Source organism: Rhinopithecus roxellana, chromosome 1, assembly GCF_007565055.1.
Source record: "Rhinopithecus roxellana isolate Shanxi Qingling chromosome 1, ASM756505v1, whole genome shotgun sequence".
Classification (NCBI taxonomy): Eukaryota; Metazoa; Chordata; class Mammalia; order Primates; family Cercopithecidae; genus Rhinopithecus; species Rhinopithecus roxellana.
The window spans coordinates 42,244,781-42,269,573 of NC_044549.1; the positions used below are offsets into that span (position 1 = coordinate 42,244,781).

Here is a 24,793-nt window from a genome sequence, read left to right on the forward strand (position 1 = left end):
AAGGTTATAAAAAACTAAAGCAACTCTCTTTACCAAATTGATCTAATTACATACACACCTACACAATGCAATTGAAAATACAAATTATTTTCATGTAAACATGTAACATTCATAAGTATAGACTGGGTGATAAAACAAGTTATAATAAATTACAAATAATTTACATTAAGTAGAATACTGGCCACAAAAGGAATTAAATTAGGAATCAACAATATGTATAAAATTCCCTAATACTTGAAAATTAAGCAACACATCTCTAAATAGCTCATAGCTTAAAAAAGAAATCACAAAGGAAATTTTAAAATATTTTTGAACTCAGTGAAAGTACGAACACAACATATCAAAATTTATGAGATGCTACTGAAGCAGTACCTAGAGGAAAATTTAGAACATTAGATGCTATGTTAGATTTTTTAAAAATCTCAACTTCATGATCTAAAGCTCTTAGGACATTAAAAAGTAAGAGCAATGAAAACCACCCAATGTAAAGGAAATAATAATCATCAAAAATGAATGAAACAGAGCTCAAACCAGAGTAGATCAACAAAGCCCCAAAACAGTTCTTCAAAAATATTATATAAAACCCTAACAACACTGATCCAGAAAAAAGAAACAAAGTAATACCAGGAGTGGAAAAAAAAAGCATTACTATGGATTATACAAACATTAAAGATAATAAAGTAAGATTATTAACTCTATTCCCAGAAATTGACAATTTAGATGAAATTAAGAGATTCCTTGAAAGACAAAACTTACCAAATCTAACACCAAACACATTGGAAAGTATAAGTAACTCTTATCATGAGAATTTTTGAATTCAAAATTAAATACCCACAACGAAGAACACTACAAGCCCCAGATGGCTGCACTTGTTAACTCTATCAAACATTTAAGGAAGAAGTAACACCAATCTTATGCAAATTCTTCCAGGAAATATAAGAAGAAGGAAATCTTTCCAACTGTTTATCTGAAACCAGCACAATGTTGATAACTAAAACTTGACAAAGACCGTACAATAAAAGTACAAGTCAGTCTCATTTATGGAACTAGATGCAAAAATCAGAAATAAAATATTAGCAAATGGAAGACAAACATATAAAAGAAAGATAAAGCATCATAACCAAGGTGGATTTATCCCAGGAATGCAAGTTTAAAATTTGAAAATCAATGAATGTAAAATGCTGATTAACATAATAAAGGAGAAAATAATACAGTCATCTCAATACATGTGAAAAGATTTGACAAAATTAGATATTTTAAAATAAAAATCCTTAACAAAACAAGAATAGAAGAATATTTCCTCAATAGAATAAATCCCACTAAGAAAAATCTACAGCATCATTCTTGATTGTGAAATACTGAATTTTTTTTTTTTAGAATCAGTAACCAGAAGAGGATGTTTACTATCATCACTTTTATTCAACATCGCAGTTGATAACCTAGTAAGAACAAAAAGCAAGATTAAAAAATTGTATGCCTAAAGATTAGAAAGAAAATTTAAAACTCTCTTTACTTGCCAATGGTATGATGGTGTAGGTAGAAGACCCAAAGGAAACTACAAAAATAATAAGTGAATTTAGCAAGATTGAAGAATGCATGTCAGTAGACAACAATTAATTATATTTCTATATAAATAACAGCAAACAATTTGGAAATGAACTTTAAAAAAATACCATGTACAGGATAGACTTCCAGCTGGCAGCCTGAGGAGTATCGTGGACCTATTCCTGAGTGGAAAAGGATAATTTGTGAAAGGTATTTTAAAAACAACCACGTAAAATCTCCGGAAATTGTCCTAAGGGCATATAGCAAATGAAGAAATATTTATTCAAGAAAATCTACTGAAACTTGGTAGAAACAATGAGAGTCTGTGGCACTTGAACCACAACTCACTTAATTCCTCTCCCCCTTCCAGGTTGCCAGCATTTCTCATCCCCTCCAACTCCAAGTTGAAGAGACCAAATTCCTGGGAAGTGTTACCAAGAGGTCAGAGGCTCCCTTCTGCCCATCCCCCACTCACAGGACAGAAGCTCTACCCCATGCATAGACCTCAGTACCATAAATACTGAGTCCCTGATTGCCCTTACCCCATCTTGCTCATAGGGCAGAAGTTTTATACTAGAAAAGATAAGCTGAGAAGACCAGAGGATACCACCTTTGCCCAGGGCCCAGACTAGTGGCTCGAAGGTTTTGCCCAGGAAAGAAACACAGTCTACCTGAATAGAGAGCTTCAAAGCCCTCCCCAAAGTGACTAGCCTTACATGAAACAGTGTGGGAAAGTTCAAGCCTAAGTGTGCTCTCAAAACCAATGGGAAATTTGGTGATAATGAAATGGGAGGAAGTAATTGATAGCACCTCTTAATTAGGGACAACAAACTATACCATATGTAAGCTAGTTCACCAGTGAGAACCAACGAAAGAGACTGCCAAGAAGAGCCCTCCTGGGATTTAAACCTCAAAGACTAGCCTCAAAAATGATCCCTTATCAAATTAAATTAGATCAGAATACTGTACAATGTATGTCCCAGGGTACTGTCAAAAATAATAGAACATCTCGTAGATGCTAAGCTTTAAAAACAATAAAATAATAGAGCAATTACCCAGCTGTGATTCGGCAGTGTAACAGCTGTATATGATATTAACAGAGGCAGACAGCTTAACAGAGAGATGAAGGAGATAGTCAAAGAGAACCCTGCTAAAATTACTGCCATCCCAGAGTGACTGTATATATACTGAATACTGTGCCTTCTGAGAAGCAACCTCAAAATCTTCACAATGCAGAGGAAATAAACCTCATGAAAATAGTCTAGCCAAGTCACTAAATAAATAAATAAGCAAACAGCAAAAACTGGAGGGGAGACAGAGGAATCAGTCATCAGTACCTGGAAGTGCTACAATATATTACCTAAAATATCCAGTTCTCAAAAAAATATCATGAGACTTGCAATGAAACAAACTGTGACTCATTCACAGGGAAAAAAAGGCAACAAGAATTTCCTGTGAGAAGACCCAGATGTTGGATTGAACAGACCAAGACCTCAAAACCACCATTATAAATATGCTTAAAGAACTGAAAGACACTATGCTTAAAGAAGTAAAGGAAGCTATGATGACAATGTCTCATCAAATCAAGAACATAAATAAAGAAATAGAAGTTACAAAAGGAACCAAATGGAAATTCTGGAGTTGAAAGGTACAGTAAGTGAAAAGAAAAATTCAGTAGTGGGACTCAACAGTAGATTTGAACTAGCAAAAATAACAACAAGTAAACTTGAAAATAGATTGATAGAGACAGTGCATTCTGAAGGACAGAGAGAAAAAAAAGTGAAGAAAAATAAAGCCTCAGAGAAACATGGGACACAATTAAGGGCACCAACATATACATACTAGGATTAGCAGAAGGAAAGGAGAGACAGAGAAAGGAGAAAAACATGTGAAAAGATAATGACTGAAAACTTCCCAAATTTTATGAAAAGCATGAATCTACACATCTAAGAAGTTCAATAAACTCCAAGAAGATAAATAGAAAAATATCTACAACCAGATGCATCATAGTAAACACACTGAAACATTCTTCAAGGCAAAAACAAAAAGAAAATCTTGAAAGCAATAAGAGAAAAACGACTTGTCACATACATGGAACTCTTAACAAGATTAACAGCTCATTAGAAACAACGGAGGCCAGAAGGGAATGGGATGTAATATTCAAATTGGTCAAATGAAAAAACTGTCATTCAAGAAACTTATATCCAGAGGGGAACAACACACTGGGGCCGGTTGTGGGGGCAGGGGGAGGGAGAGCATCAGGATAAATAACTAATGCATGTGGGGCTTAATGCCTAGGTGATGGATTGATAAGTGCAGCAAACCACCATGGCACATGTTTACCTATATAAGAAACCTGCATGTCCTGCACATGTATCCCAGAACTTAAAATAAAATTTTTTAAAAAACTTTATATCCAGCAAAAGTATTTTTCAAAAATTTAGCTGAAATAGACATTGTCAGGTAAACAAAAGCTGAGAGAATTTATTACTAGCAGAGCCACCTTACAAGAAATACTAAAGGAAGTTTTTCAGGCTGAAAGAAAGTGAACCTAGATTGTAACTTAAATCTACACAAAGGATCAAAGAGCATTGTTAAGGTAACCATGTAATTATGAAAGAATATAAATGCATATTTCTTCTCTCAGCTGATTTTTAAAGCAGTTTATAAAACAACATTTGTATATATAATTGTTATTTGGGGATCTATAACATATAGAAATTAAATATGTTTGTCAATAACAGTACAAAGGAAGTGGGTGGGAGGAAAGTTGTGTTTGAGTAAACAGATTATTCCAGATAATAGCCTGGATTCACCAGAACAAATAAAGAGGACAAAAAATGGTAAAATGGTAAATCAGAAGGTTATAAATATATTCTTGTTCTTCTTTTTCTTAGCTTTTATAAAAGAAACAAAATTATATAAAGTAGTAATTATAATGTTTTATTGGTTTGTAAAATGTATAGATTTAATTTGTATACCAATAACAGCACATAGGAGAGAATACAGCTATTAAAAATGAACATTTCTGTATCTCACTGGAATTAAGTCAGTATACATCTGAAGTAGACTCCGATAAGATGTATACAGTAAGTTCTAATGTATATGATAAGTTTTTCCACTAGGAAAACTCCAGAAAATATGGTGAAAGATTAATTAAAGGAAAGAAATGCCACACAAGAAAATATTCACTTAATGCCAAACAAAGTAGTGAAAGAGGACTAGAGGATCAAAAAAAGACATGAGACAGAGAAAACCAAAAGGAAAATGACAAGTGTAACCCAAATATATCAATAATATTAAATGTTAAGGGATTAAATAATCCAATCAAAAGGTATAGATTGTGAGACTGTTGTTTAAAAAAGTCAAGATCTGACTATATCCTGTCTATGAGAGAGATTTTAGATTTAAATGTATAAATAGGTTGAAAATGAATGGAAAAAGATCTTATGAACAACAGCCATAAGAAAACTGGAATTACTATACTAATACCATTTGAAAAAATAGATTTTAAAGCAAGCAGAATGTCACTAGAATAAAAAGGGATCTTTTATAATGATAAAAGTGTCAATCAATCAAGATGATATAATTATAAACATGTGTGTCCCAAATAACAGAGTTACAAAATATGTGAAGCAATGCCTAACACAATCAAAAAGATAAATTCAACAATAATTGTTGGAAATTTCAAAGTTCCACTTTTAAAAATAGATACAATAACTAGACAGAAGATCAAAAAAGAATGAGATGACTGGAAAAATGCTATGTAGAAGACCTCGATACCAAAATCTCCAAATTATTGCAGAAAGAAACATTTAAAAAATTGTTTAAATGGAGGGGAATATCAGGTTTACAGGTTGGAAGACTCAATTTTTAAAAGATCTTTATTCTACCAAATTAAGCTCTATGTTTATCATAGTCCTATAAAAAAATCTAACAATTATTTGTAGAACTTGAGAAAGTGATTCTGAAATTTATATGGAAATACAAAGGATCTGGAATAACTAAAACACTCTTGGAAAAGAAGAACAAAATTGGAGAACTTCACTACCTGATTTCAAGATGTGCCTTGAAGCTACATTAATTATGATAGTGTGGTAATTGAAAAAAAGACAAACCAATCATTACAAAATAAAAAGTCCAGTAATAGATCCACACATGTATGGCCAATTTGTTTTTAACAAAGGCACCAATAAAAATCAATGAAGAAACTCTTTTTAACAATAGTGGAACAACTAGGCAAACAAATAGGAGGAAAAATGAACTTTAATCCCTACTTCATGTCACAACCAATCATTTTTAAAGTTCTAGAAGAAAACAAAGAATAACATCTTCATGACCATATGTTTGGCACTGACTACTTAGACAGGAATCAAAAAGAAATTACAATAAAAATAATAAATTGTTCTTAAAGTAAATTAAATTTCTGCTCATCAAAAGACACTATTAAGAGGCCAGTCGTGGGCCGGGCACAGTGACTCACGAGGCGGGCGGACCACGATATTACAGATCTTGAGGAGATCGAGACCACCTGGCTAACACGGTGAAACCCCGTCTATACTAAAAATACAAAAAATTAGCCGGGCGTGGTGGCGGGCGCCTGTAGTCCCAGCTACTCTACTCCAAAGGCTGAAGCAGGAGAATGGCGTGAACCCAGGAAACGGAGCTTGCAGTGAGCCGAGATCCCACCACTGTACTCCAGTCTGGGTGACAGAGCGAGACTCCACCTCAAAAAAAAAAAAAAAAAAAAAAAGGGCCAGGCATGGTGGTTTATGCCTGTAATCCTAGCTCCTTGGGAGACCAAGGCCGGTGGATCACTGGAGGTCAGGAGTTGGAGACCAGCCTGGCCAACATGGTGAAACCATGTCTGCACTAAAAATACCAAAATTAGCCAGGCACTGTGGCCCGCACCTGTAATCCCAGCTACTTGGGAGGCTGAAGCAGGAGAATCACTTGTACCCGGGAGGTGAAGGTTGCAGTGAGCCAAGATTGCCCCGCTGCACTCCAGCCTGGGCAACAGAGCAAGACTCTGTCTCAAAAAAAAAGAAAAACACCATTAAGCAAATTAAAAGATAAATCACATACTGAAAGAAAATATTCACAATGCCTATTTTGACTAATATTTCTTACCTAAAATATATGAAGAATTCTTACTACTACATAACACAAATGTAAGCAGTCCAACATAAAGAATAAGCCGAAGAGTTGAATAGGATCATGAAGATATATGATTAGCCAATAAGCACATGAAAATGTTCCAACTATCAATAGTCATCAGAGAAATTTAAAATCATAATAATATACTACTATGACCAGAAGAACTAAGATTTTAAGAGACTGTATTACCTAGTGTTGGTGGAGATATTGAGCAATTGGAACTCCCGTAAGTTGCTAGGGAGAATGCAAAATGACCAGCCCCTGTCATAGCATAATGGAAAGATTATGGAAATCTTTAAAGGAAAAACAAAAACAAATCAAAGATTTTCACATATAGATATTTATTGTAGCATTATTTAGTATAGTAAAGATTGGAAAATCCAAATGTTTCACAATGGAGGAATGTTAAAAGTATGGTATGTCTTTATAATTATTTGATAAAATGTTTTAAATGGTGGAATTGTTTATGAAATAAATGTTATTTAGAGAAATCAGAATATGAAACTGTCTTTGTTGGATTAAAAATCATCATGGAAGGGGCCAGGCATGATGGCTCACACCTGTAATCCCAACACTTTGGGAGGCTGATCACTTGAGGTCGGGAGTTTGAGACCAGCCTGGCCAATATGGTGAAACCCTGTCTCTACTAAAAATATAAAAATTAGCTGGGTTTGATGGCACACACCTGTAATCCCAGCTACTTGAGAGGTGGAGGTTGCAGTGAGCTGAGATCGCACCAGTGCATTCCAGCCTGGGCTACAGAGTGAGACTCTGTTTCAAAAAAAAAAAAAAAAAGGAAGGAAGAAAAAAGCCAAAGTTATGAAGTTATGATGAAATTGTGTAGTTTTTAATCCCCTCCGTCACTTTTCTGTATCTTCCAAGTTTTCTAGAGGGACAAAGCATTACTTCTATAGTCCAAAAAATGTTTATTTTTAAATAATGATTGCTTTGAATAACTATATAGTATTTAATGATAACTATAAAATTATTTGCTTTAGGGTTTTGACACATTGTAAATTGGCACATGGAAGTAGTTTTACTATTATTGTTAGATCCATATTCAGTTCAGTTCCTACCTTCATCAGGAAAGTAGGTGAATTCAGAAGGAGCTAGGGAAAATGACAGAATCAATAGACAGTACAGAAATAGAAATGATGCTGTTTTCCAGACAAATGAGCTTAGCTCTTTAACCACCAAATTTTGTATTTTAAAATTTTGATGAAACTCTTTCTAACATATACATCATACTTTCTTACTTACTAACTATATTATAGTGACCAAATCCCATCCTACCTCCTAGCTGTTTAACTTTGGAGAATTGATGTAATAACCTTTCGTCCTTGTTTTCTTATCTGTATGATGGGGTTAATATTATAACCCCTCTCATTGTATTGGTAGGTGTGAAAAGGATAATTTATATAAAGTATTTAGCAGAGGATTGGGTACAAAATAATAGATATCACTTTCTGTTATTACTATTACTACAAAGAACATGTGGCACAGTAGCCATTCAATAGATTTGATTCACTGACTCAACTTAGAGTAATGTCTTTAAAGCCTTTCAGAGATCTGTAAAACACCTACCTCTGTTAAATGGTCCCAGATCACTCACTCACTAGTCATTATAGTTCCTTTCTCTGCCCTTTCTTTCACTGTTGTTCCACGTTACTTTTCTTAATGTTTCTAGTTCTAGCAGCCTCCTCCTCTTTATAACTTGCAGTTTCTAATTTGCTGTCAGATAGCAAAGCCTGTTTAAGTCAGTACACTTCCAGGGAGTGCCTGGAAAACTCTTATAGCAACTCTGTGGATTAACATTTATTGCTTATTTAGTCAAACTTTTTCCTATCTAATTTGTATATCTAGGGTTAAGACTGTGTTCAACATAGTTTAGTTTGATGAATATCTATTTCCAGATTAATGGTAACATTTATATCAGCAAATATTATGTGTACTATGATTATAAACAAATTTAAAATTGGATGAGCATTAAATTGAAAGTCTTGAAAATAATGTTCAATGAAGTAAGAAATAGAGCAAACAATAAGCTTTGGAGTTGGTATTCAATGCTCTATAAGCAATTGAAATATGAGTGCAGAATAATATGGTATTAATGGTAATAATATGGTATGTAAAAATCTGAGTTATGTGTCCTTTTCAAGCTCTGTTATTGACTTCTCTGACTTTGAATAAATAGCTTAAACTTTTTAAGTTACAGTTTCTCACTTATAAAACACAAGAGTTGGGCTAGGTTGTCACAAGGCACCTTTCAGTTTCAAAATTCTGGGGTTTTTTGGACCTACCGCAAGCTTATTGTTATAAATTGTATAAAGAAGAGGGTGATGGGAAAGAATAGGAACAAAGATTATTTCGGTCATTGAAAATAGCTCTCAAATGTTTCTGAGCATGGAGACAGATTAAAATAGAAACTATGAATATTTATTTCACAAAAGAAAGTCTGTGAGATTTTATAACAAAGATAGAAAAACCATAGTGAAGAACATTTTACAAATACTATATAAATACAGATTGGCAAGTACAGAGAATTATAAAATGTTTATTAATCTGTTGTGTCTATTGTTGCATTTGTCAGAAAAGTGGCAGAATAAAAATTAAGAAATATGAGAAAGAGAAAAATATAGTGCTTATTATAAGGAATTTGATACTATTGAACAAAACACAGTATGTAATATACAATACTACATTTTTATAAATAAATATAAAACTTAGAATTCGTAGCAGTTTTTAAAGATCTTTTAAAAGCCAATAATCATATCTCCTGAGAGGATATTTGATTAGGTATTGTTAAAACCCCTTCTAATTCTTATTATTTATGATCTATTTTCAGATAAAATTGGGTCATTTACTAAAGTAACTATTTCTTATAAAAATAGTAAAAAAGGGATTTTATATGTTTGTGCCATCCATGTTTAAATACTCTTGTGTGTCGATCAGTTACTGCTCCTTATTTTTTCCTGTATCATTTGTTTAAACAAATTTTCAAAATAGGCCAGACATGTTGGCTCACACCTGTAATCCCAACACTTTGGGTAGCTGAGGTGGGAGTATTGCTTGAGCCCAGGAGTTCAAGATGAGCCTGGGCAACATACTGAGACCCTATCTCTATAAAGAGAAAAAAAATTAATAAAAATATTTTTAAAATTCAGAATAATTGACATAACTTGGACATGGTAAAGTAGTTTTCACATGGAAAAAAAAAAGCCTTTTAAACTTGTAGGAATTAAGAAATTAGAATAACCTACAAAAGACTAGGAAAATTTATCTCATTTTTTTTCATTGTATTTTCAGGTTTAACTGAACTGAATGACAGTCCAGTTCCTCTAGAACTTGAGCGCTGCAAGTCTCCTACCTCAGGTAAACATGAGTGGTATTTTTCAAGCTTCTGGTAGTTCACTGGAGTAATCTATTGCTTTATTTTCATGATCTTTATAATGTGAAATTTATAATTTTAGTAATTAGGTGTAATTCCATTCATTAAATTTACTGTAAGCAAATTTGATTCCAAATATAAAATATGAATAAATGTCTTTTAAAACACTTTTATCTCAAAATAAAATTAAGATCAGAAGTATAAGTGCAACACTTTAAAAGACATTTTAAAGGAAAGTTATTTTGCAGATACATTAATAATGCTTACCAAGTATCAAATAAAAATTGGTAATATACAGAAACTGGTCATCCTCTGGCCAGAGCTGAATTAGTGGGAAATATACAGTATACATGCAGGAGCAAATGATACCATTCCTCTGGACCACAGTTTGGAAACATGTATATTCATTGACAAAGAAAAATGATAATAGAATATGATATGAAGCAAAACATCAAGACAAAGTGTGTACCCATTAAAATATATTTAAAATGTGAGAATAAGATTCCTAGGGATATATCTTTAAGGTACTGTGTGTCAAAAAAAAAAAGTTAATAGTTATTTTTGGGTGGTGGGATTATGACTGGTTTGCCTGATTTTTTTAATTTTTATGTATTTGATAATTCTGATTTTTCTATAATGTATATATAGTTTTGTGTAAGTTTCTAAACACCAAAATAATTAGGTTTGTCTTTACTGAATGACAGATCTGTTCTTACAGACAAGAAATTGTAGTTCATTTTTATTTTTATTATTTTTTATTATTTTTATACTTTAAGTTCTAGGGTACATGTGCACAATGTGCAGGTTTGTTACATATGTATACATGTGCCATGTTGGTGTGCTGCACCCATTAACTCGTCATTTACGTTAGGTGTATCTCCTAATGCTATCCCTCGTCCATCCCCCAACCCAAGACAGGCCCCGGTGTGTGATGTTCGCCTTCCTGTGTCCAAGTGTTCTCATTGTTCAGTTCCCACCTATGAGTGAGAGCAGGCAGCATTTGGGTTTTTGTCCTTGTGATAGTTTGCTGAGAATGATGGTTTCCAGCTTCATCCATGTCCCTACAAAGGACTTGAACTCTTCCTTTTTCATGGCAGCATAATATTCCATGGTGTATATGTGCCACAATTTGTTAACCCAGTCAATCATTGATGGACATTTGGGTTGGTTCCAAGTCTTTGCTAGTGAATAGTACCACAATAAACCTACGTGTGCATGTGTCTTTATAGTAGCATGATTTATAATCTTTTGGGTCTATACTCAGTAATGGGATGACTGGGTCAAATGGTATTTCTAGTTCTAGATCCTTGAGGAATCACCACACTGTCTTCCACAGTGGTTGAACCAGTTTACACTCCCACCAACAGTGTAAAAGTGTTCCTATCTCTCCATATCCTCTCCAGCACCTGTTGTTTCCTGACTTTTTAATGATCGCCATTCTAACTGGGGTGAGATGGTATATCATTGTGGTTTTGATTTGCATTTCTCTGATGGCAAGTGATGATGAGCATTTTTTCATGTGTCTGTTGGCTGCATAGAAGTCTTCTTTTGAGAAGTGTCTGTTCATATCCTTCACCCACTTTTTGATGGGGTTGTTTTTTTTTTTCTTCTTCTAAATTTGTTTATTTGTAGATTCTGGATATTAGCCCTTTGATGAGTAGATTGCAAAAATTTTCTCCCATTCTGTAGGTTGCCTGTTCACTCTGATGGTAGTTTCTTTTGCTGTGCAAAAGCTCTTTAGTTTAATTAGATGCCATTTGTCAATTTTGGCTTTTGTTGCCATTGCTTTTGGTGTTTTAGACATGAAGTCCTTGCCCATGCCTATGTCCTGAATGGTATTGCCTAGGTTTTCTTCTAGGGTTTTTATGGTTTTAGGTCTAACATTTAAGTGTTTAATTGATCTTGAATTAATTTTTGTTTAAGGTGTAAGGAAGAGATCCAGTTTCAGCTTTCTACATATGGCTAACCAGCTTTCCCAGCACCATTTATTAAATAGGGAATCCTTTCCCCATTTCTTGTTTTTGTCAGGTTTGTCAAAGATCAGATGGTTGTAGATGTGCGGTGTTATTTCTGAGGACTCTGTTCTGTTCCATTGGTCTAACCTTTGTTTTGGTACCAGTACCATGCTGTTTGGTTGCTGTAACCTTGTAGTATAGTTTGAAGTCAGATAGCATGATGCCTCCAGCTTTGTTCTTTAGGATTGTCTTGGCAATGTGGACTCTTTTTTGATTCCATATGAATTTTAAAGTAGTTTTTTTCCAATTCTGTGAAGAAAGTCATTGGTAGCTTGATAGGGATGACATTGAATCTCTAAATTACTTTGGGCAGTATGGCCACTTTCACAATATTGATTCTTCCTATCCATGAGCATGGAATGTTCTTCCATTTGTTTGTGTCCTCTTTTATTTCATTGAGCAGTGGTTTGTAGTTCTTCTTGAAGAGGTCCTTTACATCCCTTGTAAGTTGGATTCCTAGGTATTTTATTCTCTTTGAAGCAATTGTGAATGGGAGTTCACTCATGATTTGGCTCTCTGTTTGTCTGTTATTGGCATATAAGAATGCCTGTGATTTTTGCACATTGATTTTGTGTCCTGAGACTTTGCTGAAGTTGCTTACTAGCTTAAGGAGATTTTGAATTGAGATGTTGAGGTTTTCTAAATATATAATCATGTCGTCTGCAAACAGGGACAATTTGACTTCCTCTTTTCATAACTGAATACCCTTTATTTCTTTCTCCTGCCTGATTGCCCTGGCCAGAACTTACAACACTATGTTGAACAGGAGTGGTGAGAGAAGGCATTCCTGTCTTGTGCCTGTTTTCAAAGGGAATACTTCCAGTTTTTGCCCATTCATTATGATATTGGCTGTGGATTTGTCATAAAAGACTCTTATTATTTTGAGATATGTCCCATCAATACCTAATTTATTGAGAGTTTTAGCACAAAGGGCTGTGGAATTTTGTCAAAGACCTTTTCTATGTCTATTGAGATAATCATGTGTTTTTTGTCTTTGGTTCCATTTATGTGCTGGATTACGTTTATTGATTTGTGTATGTTCAACCAGCCTTGCATCCCAAGGATGGAGCAGACTTGATGATGGTGGATAAGCTTTTTGATGTGCTGCTGGATTCGGTTTGCCAGTATTTTATTGAGGATTTTTGCATCGATGTTCATCAGGGATATTGGTTTAAAATTCTCTTTTTTTGTTGTGTCTCTGCCAGGTTTTGGTATCAGGATGATGCTGGTCTCATAAAATGTGTTAGGGAGAATTCACTCTTTTTCTATTGATTGGAATAATTTCAGAAGGAATGGTACCAGCTCCTCCTTGAACCTGTGGTAGAATTCGGCTGTGAATCCATCTGGTCCTGGACTTTTTTAGGTGGTAGGCTATTAATTATTGCCTCAATTTCAGAGCCTGTTATTGGTCTATTCAGGGATTCAACTTCTTCGTGGTTTAGTCTTTGGGAGGTGTGTGTGTCCAGGAATTTATCCATTTATTCTAGATTTTTTAGTTTATTTGTGTAGAGGTGTTTATATTATTCTCTTATGGTAGTTTGTATTTCTGTAGGATTGGTGGTGATATCCCCTTTATCATTTGTTATTGCATCTATTTGATTCTTCTCTCTTTTCTTCTTTATTAGTCTTGCTAGCGGTCTATTGATTTTGTTGATCTTTTCAAAAAAACAGCTCCCGGATTCATTGATTTTTTGAAGGGTTTTTGTGTCTCTATCTCCTTCAGTTCTGCTCTGATCTTAGTTATTTCTTGTCTTTTGCTAGCTTTTGAATGTGTTTGCTCTTACTTCTCTAGTTCTTTTAATGATGACGTTAGGGTGTCAATTTTAGATCTTTCCTGCTTTCTCTTCTGGGCATTTAGTGCTATACATTTCCCTCTACACACTGCTTTAAATGTGTCCCTGAGATTCTGGTATGTTGTGTCTTTGCTCTCATTGGTTTCAAAGAACGTCTTTATTTCTGCCTTCATTTCGTTATGTTCCCAGTAGTCATTCAGGAGCAGGTTGTTCAGTTTCCATGGAGTTGAGCAGTTTTGATTGAGTTTCTTAATCCTGAGTTCTAGTTTGATTGCACTGTGGTCTGAGAGACAGTTTGTTATAATTTCTGTTCTTTTACATTTGCTGAGGAGTGCTTTCCTTCCAACTATGTGGTCAGTTTTGGAATAAGTGCAATGTGGTGTTGAGAAGAATGTATATTCTGTTGATTTGGGGTGGAGAGTTCTATAGATGTCTATTAGGTCCACTTGGTGCAGAGCTGAGTTCAATTCCTCGATATCCCTTTTAACTTTCTGTTGCATTGATCTGTCTAATATTGACAGTGGGGTGTTAAAGTCTCCCATTATTATTGTGTGGCAGTCTAAGTCTCTTCATAGGTCTCTAAGGACTTGCTTTATGAATCTGGGTGCTTCTGTATTGGGTGCATATATATTTAGGATAGTTAGCTCTTCATGTTGAATTGATCCCTTTACCATTATGTAATGGCCTTCTTTGTCTCTTTTGATCTTTGTTGGTTTAAAGTCTGTTTTATCAGAGACTGGGATTGCAACCCCTGCCTTTTTTTTTTCCATTTGCTTGGTAGATCTTCCTCCATCCCTTTATTTTGAGCCTATGTGTGTCTCTCTATGTGAGATGGGTCTCCTGAATACTGCACACTGATGAGTCTTGACTCTTTATCCAATTTGCCAGTCTGTGTCTTTTAATTGGGGCATTTAGCCCATTTACGTTTAAGGTTGATATTGTTATGTGTGAATTTGATCCTGTCATTATGTTGTTAACTGATTATTTTGCTCGTTAGTTGATAAAGTTTCTTCCTAGCATCAATGGTCTTTACAATTTGGCATGTTTTTGTAGTGGCTGGTACTGCTTGTTCCTTTCCATGTTTAGTGCTTCCTTCAGGAGCTCTTGTAAGGCAGGCCTGGTGGTGACAAAATCTCTAAGCATTTGCTTGTCTGTAAAGGATTTTATTTCTCCTTCACTTAGGAAGCTTAGTTTGGCTGGATATTAAATTCTGGGTTTAAAATTCTTTTCTTTAAGAATGTTGAATATTGGCTCCCACTCTCTTCTGGCTTATAGAGTCTATGCTGAGAGATCTGCTGTTGGTCTGATGGGCTTCCCTTTGTGTGTAACCCGACCTTTCTCTCTGGCTGCCCTTAACATTTTTCCTTCATTTCAACTTTGGTGAATCTGACAATTACGTGTCTTGGAGTTGCTCTTCTCGAGGAGTATCTTTGTGGTGTTCTCTGTATTTCCTGAATTTGAATGTTGGCCTGCCTTGCTAGGTTGGGGAAGTTCTCCTGGATAATACCCCGCAGAGTGTTTTCCAGCTTGGTTCCATTCTCCCCATCACTTTTACGTACACCAAACAGACGTAGATTTGGTCTTTTCACATAGTCCCATATTTCTTGGAGGTTTGTTCATTTCTTTTTACTCTTTTTTCTCTAAACTTCTCTTCTCACTTCATTTCATTCATTTGATCTTCAATCACTGATACCCTTTCTTCCAGTTGATCGAATAGGCTACTGAAGCTTGTGCATTCATCACATAGTTCTTGTGCCATGGTTTTCAGCTCCATCAGGTGAATTAAGGACTTCTCTACACTGGTTATTCTAGTTAGCCATTCGTCTAATCTTTTTTCAAGGTTTTTGGTTTCTTTGCGATGGATTCGAACTTCCTCCTTTAGCTCAGAGAAGTTTAATCTTCTGAAGCCTTCTTCTCTCAACTTGTCAAAGTCATTCTCCGTCCAGCTTTGTTCCATTGCTGGTGAGGAGCTGCATTCCTTTGGAGGGAGAGAGGTGCTCTGATTTTTAGAATTTTCAGCCTTTCTTCTCTGTTTATTCCCCATCTTTGTGGTTTTATCTACCTTTGATCTTTGATGATAGTGATGTACAGATGGGGTTTTGGTGTGGATGTCCTTTCTGTTTGTTAGTTTTCCTTCTAACAGTCAGGACCCTCAGCTGCAGGTCTGTTGGAGTTTGCTGGAGGTCCACTCCAGACCCTGTTTGCCTGTGTATCAGCAGCAGCGGCTGCAGAACAGTGAATATTGCTAAACAGCAAATGTTGCTGCCTGATCGTTCCTCTGGAAGCTTCATCTCAGAGGGGTACCCAGCTGTGTGAGGTGTCAGTCTGCCCCTACTTGGGGGTGCCTCCCATATAGGCTACCCTGTGGTCAGGGAGCCACTTGAGGAGGCAGTCTGTCCGTTCTCAGATCTCAAACTCCATACTGGGAGAACCACTACTGTCTTCAAAGCTGTCAGACAGGGACAGTTAAGTCTGCAGAGGTTTCTGCTGCCTTTTGTTCAGCTATGCCCTGCCCCCAGAGGTGGAGTCTACAGAGGCAGGCAGGCCTCCTTGAGCTGCAGTGGGCTCCACTCAGTTCAAGCTTCCCGGCTGCTTTGTTTACCTACTCAAGCCTCAGCAATGGCAGGTGCCCCTCCCCAGCCTCACTGCCACCTTGCAGTTCAATCTCTGACTGCTGTGCTAGCAATGAGCAAGGCTCCATGGGCGTGGGACCCTCCAAGTCAGGCACGGGATACAATCTCCTGTTGTGCCGTTTGCTAAGACCATTGGGAAAGTGCAGTATTAGTGTGGGGGTGACCCAATTTTCCAGGTGCCATCTGTCACAGCTTCCCTTGGCTAGGAAAGGGAATTCCCTGACCCTTTGTGCTTCCCGGGTGAGGTGATGCCTTGCCTTGATCCAGCTCATGCTTGGTGGGCTGCACCCACTGTCCTACACCCACTGTCCAACAAGCCCCAGTGAGATGAACCCAGTACCTCAGTTGGAAATGCAGAAATTGCCCATCTTCTGCATCGCTCATGCTGGGAGCTCTAGACTGTTCCTATTCAGTCATCTTGGAACTGCCCCTCAATTCATTTTTATTTACATTATTTTAATTTGAACTTTATACGAATTTACAGAAGTTTAATAATGCCATTATAAAGCAGTGAATTTGGACTTGTAGAAATTCATTTAGAATTGCAGCATTTCTTCAATTTATTCCATCCCTGAAAAGTTGTTAGTTCTTTATTCTTATTCTTCAGGAATCTAGGCTATGTATAATCTAGTTATATCCTATGTACATTTTTCTTTTAGTCATATATTTTTAATCCTTATTTTATTGGTCTTATTGTAAAGATTGTCTCATATGTTTATTCTTCCTTTTGCCTTCACATTGACACCAGCCAAATTTAGGTATTTATTGCCCCATACCTATGGTGTCATACAAATATTCTAGTAGGTGTCTATATTTTCTCTCTGCACCTTTTATGATTAATTTTCCATGTCATGTTGTAAAATTAATATTATTAAAATATTACATTGATCATATTTTCCCATGATTGTAAATCTTCAATATAAAATATAATTCAATATCTTATATCAAATTTACATACCTAACTTCAAATTTTGTTATAGCTGGCCAGGCACAGTGGCTCATGCCTGTAATCCCAGCACTTTGGGAGGCCAAGGAGGGAGGATCACTTGAGGCCATGAGTTTGAAGACTAGCCTAGGCAACATAGTGATATCCCATCTCATTAAACATAATAATAATAATAATTTTTAAAAGTTTTTAAAAGATCATTGTAGTTGTTCTACCTTTTGGTATTTTCATATAACTTTTATAAAGAATTTGTCAGTTCACATACAAACATGCTTAGATTTTTATTATGATTTCACTGGATCTATAGATCAACTGGGCAGAATTAACATATTCAACAATATTGAATTTTTCATTCACTATCTCTCTATGTGTGTCTACTTTCTTTTGGTAATATTTTTGGGGTTTTTGGTAGAGATCTTGCACATCTTTCATTAAATTTATTCCTTTGCGTTTGTTTTTTCTTTCTATTATTATTATTTTTATGTCTTTTTCTAATTATTTGTAGTTAGAATATGAAAATACACCTAATATTTGTATATCGAGCATGCATCCAGGAAATTTGCTAAATCTATTTCTTAATTCTTATAGTTTGTAAAATTCTTTTGGATTATCTACATATCCAGGTATGTCCCTTGTGAAAATGAAACTTCCATTTTCTCCTTCTAAAGGAAAAAATTGTCTAGGGCCTTCCATACAATGTTGAATAGATGTGATGTAAGTAGACATTTTTTCTTGTTCCCAGTCTCATTGATAAGGCTTTCAGTAATTCATAATTAATTAATATAATTGTTGTCCATTTTTGGTAGATATGCTGCTTTTAGCCCTTTGCCTATGATGTTTCTTCTTTTGTTAATGTTATAGCAGGTTTAGTAATACCACCACAACGCACAATGACCACACTTTTTTTTTATACTTTTTTTATTTTTTATTTTTTATTTTTTTTAATTATTATACTTTAAGTTCTAGGGTACATGTGCACAACGTGCAGGTTTGTTACGTATGTATGCATGTGCCATGTTGGAGTGCTGTACCCATTAACTTGTCATTTACATTAGGTATATCTCCTAATGCAATCCCTCCCCACTGTCCCCACCCCACAATAGGCCCCGGTGTGTGATGTTCCCCTTCCTGGGTCCAAGTGATCTCATTGTTCAGTTCCCACCTATGAGTGAGAACATGCTGTGTTTGGTTTTCTGTTCTTTCGATAGTTTGCTGAGAATGATGGTTTCCAGCTGCACCCATGTCCCTACAAAGGACACAAACTCATCCTTTTTTATGGCTGTATAGTATTCCATGGTGTATATGTGCCACATTTTCTTAATCCAGTCTGTCACTGATGGACATTTGGGTTGATTCCAAGTCTTTGCTATTGTGAATAGTGCCGCAATAAACATACGTGTGCATGTGTCTTTATAGCAGCATGATTTATAATCCTTTGGGTATATATCCAGTAATGGGATGGCTGAGTCAAATGATATTTCTAGTTCTAGATCCTTGAGGAATCGCCACACTGTTTTCCACAATGGTTGAACTAGTTTACAGTCCCACCAACAGTGTAAAAGTGTTCCTATTTCTCCACATCCTCTCCAGCACCTGTTGTTTCCTGACTTTTTAATGATTGCCGTTCTAACTGATGTAAGATGGTATCTCATTGTGGTTTTGATTTGCATTTCTCTGATGGCGAGTGATGATGAGCATTTTTTCATGTGTCTGTTTGCTGTACGAATGTCTTCTTTTGAGAAGTGTCTGTTCATATCCTTTGCCCACTTTTTGATGGGGTTGTTTGCTTTTTTCTTGTAAATTTGTTTGAGTTCTTTATAGGTTGTGGATATTAGCCATTTGTCTGATGAGTAGATTGCAAAAATTTTCTCCCATTCTGTAGGTTGCCTGTTCATTCTGATGGTAGTTTCTTTTGCTGTGCAGAAGCTCTTTAGTTTAATTAGATCCCATTTGTCAATTTTGGCATTTGTTGCTGTTGCTTTTGGTGTTTTAGACATGAAGTCCTTGCCCATGCCTATGTCCTGGAATGGTATTACCTAGGTTTTCTTCTAGGGCTTTTAAGGTTTTAGGTCTAATATTTAAGTCTCTAATCCATCTTGAATTAATTTTCATATTAGGAGCAAGGAAAGTATCCAGTTTCAGCTTTCTACTTATGGCTAGCCAATTTTCCCAGCACCATTTATTAAATAGGGAATCTTTTCCCCATTTCTTGTTTTTGTCAGGTTTGTCAAAGATCAGATGGCTGTAGATGTGTGGTATTATTTCTGAGGGCTCTGTTCTGTTCCGTTGGTCTATATCTCTGTTTTAGTACCAGTACTATGCTGTTTTGGTTACTGCAGCCTTGTAGTATAGTTTGAAGTCAGGTAGCGTGATGCCTCGAGCTTTGTTCTTTTGGCTTAGGATTGTCTTGGCAATGCCGGGTCTTCTTTGGTTCCATATGAACTTTAAAGAAGTTTTTTCAATTCTGTGAAGAAAGTTATTGATAGCTTAATGGGGATGGCATTGAATCTATAAATTACCTTGGGCAGTATGGCCATTTTCACAATATTGATTCTTCCTGTCCATGAGCATGTTATGTTTTTCCATTTGTTTGTGTCCTCTTTTATTTCACTGAGCAGTGGTTTGTAGTTCTCCTTGAAGAGGTCCTTTACATCCCTTGTAAGTTGGATTCCTAGGTATTTGATTCTCTTTGAAGCTATTTTGAATGGGAGTTCATTCATGATTTGGCTCTCTGCTTGTCTATTACTGGTGTATAAGAATGCTTGTGATTTTTGCACATTGATTTTGTATCCTGAGACTTTGCTGAAGTTGCTTATCAGCTTAAGGAGATTTTGGGCTGAGACGATGGGGTTTTCTAAATATACAATCATGTCATCTGCAAACAGGGACAATTTGACTTCTTCTTTTCCTAACCAAACACCCTTTATTTCTTTCTCTTGCCTGAGTGCCCTAGTCAGAACTTACAACACTATGTTGAATAGGAGTGGTGAGAGAGGGCATCCCTGTCTTGTGCCAGTTTTCAAAGGGGATTTTTCCAGTTTTTTCCCATTCAATATGATATTGGCTGTGGGTTTGTCATAAATAGCTCTTATTATTTTGACATATGTTCCATCAATACCGAATTTATTGAGCGTTTTTAGCATGAAGGGCTGTTGAATTTTGTCAAAAGCCTTTTCTGCATCTATTGAGATAATGATGTGGTTTTTGTCTTTGGTTGTGTTTATATGCTAGATTACGTTATTGATTTGCATATGTTGAACCAGCCTTGCATCCCAGGGAACAAGCCCACTTGATCATGGTGGATAAGCTTTTTGATGTGCTGCTGGATTCGTGTTGCCAGTATTTTATTGAGGATTTTTGCATCGATGTTCATCAGGGATATTGGTTGAAAATTCTCTTTTTTTTGTTGTGTCTCTGTCAGGCTTTGGTATCAGGATGATGTTGGCCTCGTGAAATGAGTTAGGGAGAAGTCCCTCTTTTTCTGTTGATTGGAATAGTTTCAGAAGGAATGGCACCAACTCCTCCTTGTACCTCTGGTAGAATTCGGCTGTGAATCCATCTGGTCCTGGACTTTTTTGGTTGGGAGGCTATTAACTATTGCCTCAATTTCAGAGCCTGCTATTGGTCTATTCAGGAATTCAACTTCTTCCTGGTTTAGTCTTGGGAGAGTGTAAGTGTCCAGGAAATTATCCATTTTTTTCTAGGTTTTCTAGTTTATTTGCATAGAGGTGTTTATAGTATTCTCTCATGGTAGTTTGTATTTCTGTGGGGTCGGTGGTGGTATCCCCTTTATCATTTTTTTATTGCGTCTATTTGATTCTTCTCTCTTTTCTTATTTATCCTTGTTAACTTTCTGTCTCGTTGATCTGTCTAATGTTGACAGTGGCGTGTTAAAGTCTCCCATTATTATTGTACGGGAGTCTAAGTCTCTTTGTAAGTCCCTAAGGACTTGCTTTATGAATCTGGGTGTTCCTGTATTGGGTGCATATATATTTAGGATAGTTAGCTCTTCCTGATGAATTGATCCCTTTACCATTATGTAATGGCCTTCTTTGTCTCTTTTATCTTTGATGATTTAAAGTCTGTTTTATCAGAGAGTAGGTTTGTAACCCCTGCTTTTTTGTTTTCCATTTGCTTGGTAGATCTTCCTCCATCCCTTTATTTTGAGCCTATGTGTGTCTCTGCATGTGAGATGGGTCTCCTGAATACAGCAAACTGATGTGTCTTGACTCTTTATCCAATTTGCCTGTCTGTGTCTTTTAATTGGACCATTTAGTCCATTTATGTTTAAGGTTAATATTGTTATATGTGAACTTGATCCTGTCATTATGATATTAGCTGGTTATTTTGCTCGCTAGTTGATGCAGTGTCTTCCTAGCATCAATGGACTTTACATTTTGACATGTTTTTGCAATGGCTGGTACCTGTTCCTTTCCATGTTTAGTGCTTCCTTCAGGATCTCTTGTAGGGTAGGCCTGGTGGTGACAAAATCTGTAAGCATTTGCTTGTCTGTAAAGGATTTTATTTCTCCTTCACTTATAAAACTTAGTTTTGCTGGGTATGAAATTCTGGGTTGAGAATTCTTTAAGAATGTTGAATATTGACTCCCACTCTCTTCTGGCTTGTAGAGTCTCTGCTGAGAGATCTGATGTTAGTCTGATGGGCTTCCCTTTGTGTGTAAGCCAACCTTTCTCTCTGGCTGCCCTTAAGATTTTTTCCTTCATTTCAACTTTGGTGAGTCTGACAGTTATGTGTCTTGGAGTTGCTCTTCTCGAGGAGTATCTTTGTGGTGTTCTCTGTATTTCCTGAATTTGAATGATGGCTTGCCTTACTAGGTTGAGGAAGTTCTCCTGGTTGATACCCTGCAGAGTGTTTTCCAACTTGGTTTCATTTTCCCCGTCACTTTCAGGCACACCAATCAGACACAGATTTGGTCTTTTCACATAATCCCATATTTCTTGGAGACTTTGTTCATTTCTTTTTACTCTTTTTTCTCTAAACTTCTCTTCTTGCTTCATTTCATTCATTTGATCTTCAATCACTGATACTCTTTCTTCCAGTTTATCGAGTCAGTTACTGAAGCTTGGTCATTTGTCACATAGTTCTTGTGTTATGGTTTTCATCTCTATCAGTTCTTTTAAGGTCTTCTCTGCATTGATTATTCTAGTTATCCATTCATCCATACTTTTTTCAAGGTTTTTAGTTTCTTTGCACTGGTTATGTAGTTCCTCCTTTAGCTCTGAGAAGTTTGATCGCCTGAAGACTTCTTCTCTCAACTCGTCAAAGTCATTCTCCATCCAGCTTTGTTCCGTTGCTGGCGATAAGCTGCATTCCTTTGGAGTGGGAGATGCGCTCTGATTTTTTAATTTCCAGCTTTTCTGCACTGCTTTTTCCCTATCTTTGTGGTTTTGTCTGCCTTTGGTCTTTGATGACAGTGACATACTGATGAGGTTTTTGTGTGGGTGTCCTTTCTGTTTGTTAGTTTTCCTTCTAACAGTCAGGACCCTCAGCTGTAGGTCTGTTGGAGTTTGCTTGAGGTCCACTCCAGACCTGTTTGCCTGGGTATCAGCAGCAGAGGCTGCAGAAGATAGAATATTGCTGAACAGCGAGTGTTGCTGTCTGATTCTTACTCTGGAAGCTTCGTCTCAGGGGTGTACCCTGCCATGTGAGGTGTGAGTTGTCCGTCTGCACCTAGTGGGGGATGTCCCCCAGTTAGGCTACTCAGGGGTCAGGGACCCACTTGAGCAGGCATTCTGTCCATTCTCAGATCTCAGGCTCCATGCTGGGAGATCCACTGCTCTCTTCAAAGCTGTCGGACAGGGGCATATACCTCTGCGGAGTTTTCTGCTGCTTTTTGTTTAGCTATGTCCGGTCCCCAGAGGAGGAGTCTACAGAGGCAGGCCAGCCTCCTTGAGCTGTGGTGGGCTCCACCCAATTCGAGCTTCCCTGCAGCTTTGTTTACCTACTTAAGCCTCAGCAATGGCAGGTGCCCCTCCCCCAGCCTTGCTGCCACCTTGCAATTAGATCTCAGACTGCTGTGCTAGCAATGAGGGAGGCTCCGTGGGCGTGGGACCCTCTGGGCCAGGTGTGGGATATAATCTCCTGGTGTGCTGCTTGCTAAGACCCTTGGTAAAGCTCAGTATTAGGGTGGGAGTTACCTGATTTTCCAGGTGTTGTGTGTCTCAATTTCCTTTGACTAAGAAAAGGAATTCCCTTCCCCCTTTTGCTTCCCAGGTGAGGCGATGCCTCACCCTGCTTCAGCTCTCACTGGTCGGGCTGCACCCACAGACCAGCACCAACTGTCCAACATGCCCCAGTGAGATGAACCCAGTACCTCAGTTGAAAATGCAGAAATCACCCGTCTTCTGTTTCGCTCACACTGGGAGCTGGAGGCTGGAGTTCCTATTCAGCCATCTTGGGCACGCCCTCCTCCATATGTATTATCTTTAATCCTTACAACATCTATGTAATACTAGTATTTTTCTTATTTCATATGAATGGAGAAATTATGGCTAAGAAAAGATTATATAGCTTTCCCAAGGTCACTGTGCTAGTAATGACTTCGTCTGAACCCAAGTCTTCGGACTTCAAGGTCCTCTGATTATTTGGTCCAAATTATTTGGCCTCCTATTCTGTATACTAAAAAAAAAAAAAAAAATGGATTGAAAAACTCAGTTATCACTGTAAGTTTATAATTCAAAATAGACATTAACCTTAACGGAAATGAAGTTTTATAATCATTGAACAAGTATATGACATTAATAGTCATGGACTCATTAACATTGTCCAAATAGAAATATATTGCATATTTTAAAATGAAAGTAGTGTCACAACATTAAACATTGTCATGCTGGAGCAAATTCTAATAAAAAATACCTCTTTGCCCAGTTTTATCTTAACCACACCTTGGGAAAAAAGGGGAAAATTGCAACAAAATTAGAGATATGTAGGCTTTTCATGGCTCTACCATAGCGTGGTGACCCCAGAATGCATGCTTTTTTTTTGTTTTTACCTTTGTCTATATGCATACGAGGTGTTTTTATCTTATCTTAATTTCTGGCTTAGGGAAAGATAAAGACAAATGAAATTTGTTTCTGTATTCCAACCAGTCAATTAATCAGTAAATAGATAAATTCATAAGTACATAAACTAAAAACATTTTAATCCAAGCAACTTTTATGTTAATTTAATGTTGTGTTTATTTATTTCAGAGAATATATCCAGACCATACAGGTGCTATCTTCTGTATCAAGGAGATTATGTTGCTTAGTGGAAATAGCATAGCTTTGAAGTCAATTTTGGAGAAAAATTTGACC

General features: G+C 36.5%; 1 protein-coding gene across 4 annotated transcripts in view; it reads left to right on the top strand.

Annotated features, from left to right (window-relative positions):
- The window catches only part of STXBP5L (syntaxin binding protein 5 like), a 468,757-nt gene that overhangs the window by 355,217 nt on the left and 88,747 nt on the right, over positions 1-24,793 (top strand). For all 4 annotated transcript variants that reach the window (XM_030941686.1, XM_030941695.1, XM_030941689.1 and 1 more), the window contains one exon: positions 10,009-10,074. In XM_030941686.1, coding sequence (XP_030797546.1) covers positions 10,009-10,074 — 66 coding nt within the window. The remainder of the gene's footprint in view (positions 1-10,008; positions 10,075-24,793) is intronic.